Source organism: Octodon degus, unplaced genomic scaffold (assembly GCF_000260255.1).
Source record: "Octodon degus isolate 3935 unplaced genomic scaffold, OctDeg1.0 scaffold00011, whole genome shotgun sequence".
Taxonomy (NCBI): Eukaryota; Metazoa; Chordata; class Mammalia; order Rodentia; family Octodontidae; genus Octodon; species Octodon degus.
Genome location: NW_004524587.1, coordinates 12,120,306 through 12,124,376, shown reverse-complemented (window position 1 = coordinate 12,124,376; position 4,071 = coordinate 12,120,306). Strand labels below are relative to the sequence as shown.

Below are 4,071 nucleotides of genomic sequence, written 5' to 3'. Positions count from 1 at the left end.
CTTGTCAGGGTGGCTGTTTAAGAAAACCCTCAGGTGCACATTGATTTAAGCTGTAATATTTTAATTTACAATTTTTTAAAAAAAGGTATTTTCTCTGCAGAGGGCTCACTCTGTAGTGCAGGCTGGCCTTGAACTCACCAAGCTGACCCCTTCAGCTTGTCATCCTTCCACCTCAGCCCCCCAAGAGCCAGGATGACAGGCCTGTGCCACTGTGCCTGGCTAAAGAATCTACATGTTTTACTTTTTCTCCTTTTTCTCTTCTTTCTTCACATCACTCTTCTCCTTCTCTTTCTCCTTCTCTTTGTCATCTTTCCTATCCTTTTTGCTCTCTTCTTTCTCCTGCCCCTCTTTCTTCTCTGCATCCCGGTTGGCGATCTTGTTGTTGATGAGGTTGTGTAGGGCGACCACGGAGCGGATCAGCGAGGCCAAGTACACCACCACCATTTGGTCATTGGTCTTCAGGTAGAAGGCCTTGACAAACTCCTGCAGGCTGACATCGGGCAGCAGGTTGAAGACGTCCTGCAGCTGGTAGATAATCTGGTGGTTGATGGGCAGCTTGCCCGTGGCTACTTTCTCCAGGTAGCTCCGGATATCCAGCAGCTTGGAGTTCAGTCCCTTCAGACCATGGACCTGGTTCGTGATCCGCTGGGACAGAGTGCCCACTGTAGTGTCTTTGATGTCTCTGTAACAACCCAGGACAAAGGCAGGAAGAGTAAGAACTATGCTGCTGCGTAGGCTCTCCTCATCTAAGGAACACCCAACTTTGTACAGAGGAACAGATTTTCACGAGAGAAGTATTACCTCTTTGGGAAGCATTGGGATGAACGCAGGACCTCATGTGCACTAGGCAGGCGCTGCACCACTGACCTCTACCCTCTACCTCCACCCTAGACGTAACTACTGCATTTGATATAGCTGGGTATACCTTACTTCAACTTTGTTTTTATTTGGGGGATCTATATTTTGTTTCTCATGACAGCACATTTTTCAAAAGATTATAAAGCAAAGCTAAAATGAAACTTAAGGAGCTCTTTTAACCAGGCGTGGTGCTGCGCGCTGGAGCTGAGGGGAGAGGACTGTGGGTCTGAGGCATGCTGGACCACACAGTGAGATCCTGTCTCGAAACCCCAGTTCCCGCCTCTTGTTCCTGGTCCCTATAATAAAGGATGGTACTCTTGCTACCTGCACTTCAAGGGTGTTCTGAGGACTGGAAGAAGCCTTACTGTCTGATACACACTAGGATGTAGGAGACACCCGTCCCAAGATGAATGTTCTCTGCAGGACTCAGGTTTTGTCCCTTGGAAGGAACAGCGCAGGCCCGCATCAAGCCACATACCTGCTCCAGTGACAGCAATGCTGTGGTCCCTGGACAAGGTGTGCTGTCAACAAAGTCACTCACCCAGCTCAAGGGGCTTTAGAGATGGCTCAATCTTGGAGCCAAACTCCAAGATGAAGGTGCTGAACTCAACTATCTCAATTTATGGATGAGCAAAAAGGCACAGAAAGGGCCTGTTATTTGTTCTCAATGTGAGGATCCTGGCTGGCTGGGCAGGGCCGCACTTAGGCCTGCAGACTCTGGGTTTGGCCCTATCTCCACACGCAGCATGTGCCTCACCGCAACAAGTGCTCCACGCCAACCTCCTCAGCCTCCTCTGCTCCGATCTCGCTGGTCACGTGTTCAAATGTTTTTGAGGTTGGAGTCCCATCCTGGGAAAAGATGCTCAGCTTTAGTTACCCACTTCCAACAAGAACCCGGCACTTGTGCCTCTCACATGTCGTGTCCTTCAGCGAGTGCATCTCACAGGGCAGCCCACAGCAGGGCGGTCAGGTTTGCTCGGAGAGCTCGGCCGTCAGAGCTCAAGTCACTGCGGCAGTACTTGGTGGCGAGGTTGGCTGAGGGATTACTGCTGGCTTGTCTGTATGCCATGGTGGCTACCAAACTGTCTTTTGAGGTTTTTCTTTCTTTTAAAGAAAAAAAAAACACTGATATTCCCTCAACCCATGCTGGGGATGGATGCTCAGGGACATCCCAGTTGATTTTTAATGTACATAGTTTTCTGTACTGCGAAGAATACAGACACCTGCATATGAGGCAAGCTCATGGAAAATACAGCCCGTAACTGTTTACTGTCCGTTGGGCCAAATGGCCCAGCACACCATGAATGGTGCAGTCAGAGCCCCTGGCTTCCTGGTGGACTGCGCAAGCCATACGCTGCATCACTGCTCACACACAGGGCCACAGCGGCTGCACTGCTCTCTGGCAGCCTGCGAAGATGCCTGGGACAAGCCCTGTGGCCAGACTCAGGGCTAGACATGGGACTACGGACAGGTGACTTAACTCAGGCCAGGCCCCTAAGGAGCACTCATCTCTGCTTTGGATACAGGCTGCTCAGGGCCTTTAACAACCTGACAGGAGGGGCTGGGAGATAGCTCAGCAGTCTAAGCGCCTGCCTGGCAAGTGCAAGGACGTGGGTTCAGTCTCTGGTACCACACACTGTGCCAGCCCCTGTGCCAAGCTGGCCACTGACACTGGGCATGGTGGTGCATGCCTGTAATCCCAGTGCTGGAGAGGCTGAGCCAGGAGGATCACTACAAGTCTGAGCTGCGTAGCGAGACCCTGTGCCAAATAAATAAATAAATAAATACCGAAACCTCCACAACCTGACAGTACTTACAGCAAGTGCGCTAGCTACTAATTCTGCTTCATATTCTAAGGTGACAAGGTTTTAAATTAACTAAAATCAAGTGGCACAAGACCAGGGATTAGAAACCTTATCATAATAGGCAATAATTTTAGATCCACACTTCTGGGGATGAAACAAAAACAGGAAGATAGGGCTAGTGTAAGGCTTGTGTGTGGGAAGGGACAGTAGAATATTCTTTTCCAAATTTTAAGGATAAGCAATACATATCTAAATTCCAAAACACACTTTAACCCATCTCTCAAGCTCTTAACTTTAGCAAGATATCCTAAGTACAAATTCTTTCTCTCCTGAAGTTCTGTCCTGGAGACAGAGGAAAGCCATATTCTCGCAGTGGGCACTTTTATACCCAGTGTAAGTTCTTGCTCTTGGCATCTCTAATTTACCTCTCTGAAAACCTAGGATCTGATCTGCGGGGGCTGGAAGTGTTTGGGGAGAAGAGACAATGGCACCGAGGGGGTGTGACAGCCAGGGCAGCAGACCGCATTTCCTGTGCAGCAGCATCTCTGAGCTATTGTCTGACTACTATAGGCTTTGATTTCATTTGTGAAAGGGGACTGCAGATTTCTTTAGTCCTGCATATTCCTAAACTTTAGTTTTTTTGACTCAAAAACTCAAGGGGAAAAGACCTTAAGACTCAACTGTCAACAGAAAACAACCCCCTTCTCTTTGTTAAAGAGAAAGGATCTGTTGACTTGAAAATGGACTAAGAAACAACCCCTCGCCGGCTGCAAGTCTCCTCTGGGCTCCCGGCAGGTGACTCACATCGTGAACTTCCTCCACAGAGATGTATGCTTCTGTGGGCAACCCCAGGTCCTTGGGCTTCACATCAATGATGACCAGCACCTGGCAGGGGAACACAGCTTAGCCAGCCGTCTTAGGCTTTATACAGAAGCGACAATTCCTGCTGTCTTCTCATGACTATGGAAGCGATTTCATTCATTTAATCAGAAATGAGATAATTTTCAGGAAAAGTGAGTTTATATTTCAAATTATCCCATCATTTGCTTTATTCTTCACTCCCTTCTATTAATAAGCTTAGAGGTGGTGTAGATGGGAATCGTCCCAGGGAGGCTTGACATGAACCGAACCCACAGACTCCCCACCCCCAGACCTTATTCTATGCTGAGAGGATCAGGTCAGTCAAGTATCTGGCAATTAGCAGGCATTAACTGTTATTTTCTAATTAGAGCACTAATTCCATTAGGTTACTGCGAAGAACACTACAAATGAACACTACACATTTACAGAAGAAATCCAGTGAGCTGACATGTGACCCAATCCTTCTTAGGCTGCCCTTAAATTGGGTGGTATGGAAAAATGCTATTGGAGAGTTTAAAATACAGACAGCACTTACTGAGTTTGGGCA

At 48.1% G+C, this 4,071-nt stretch overlaps 1 protein-coding gene across 1 annotated transcript in view; it reads right to left on the bottom strand.

The window, feature by feature from the left end:
- Positions 1-237: 237 nt before the first annotated feature.
- Psmd7 (proteasome 26S subunit, non-ATPase 7) overlaps positions 238-4,071 on the bottom strand; it is a 7,984-nt gene continuing 4,150 nt past the window's right edge. The window contains 4 exon segments of the mRNA XM_004648917.2: positions 238-682; positions 1,616-1,707; positions 3,468-3,548; positions 4,060-4,071. Of these exon segments, the coding sequence (XP_004648974.1) occupies positions 238-682; positions 1,616-1,707; positions 3,468-3,548; positions 4,060-4,071 (630 nt within the window).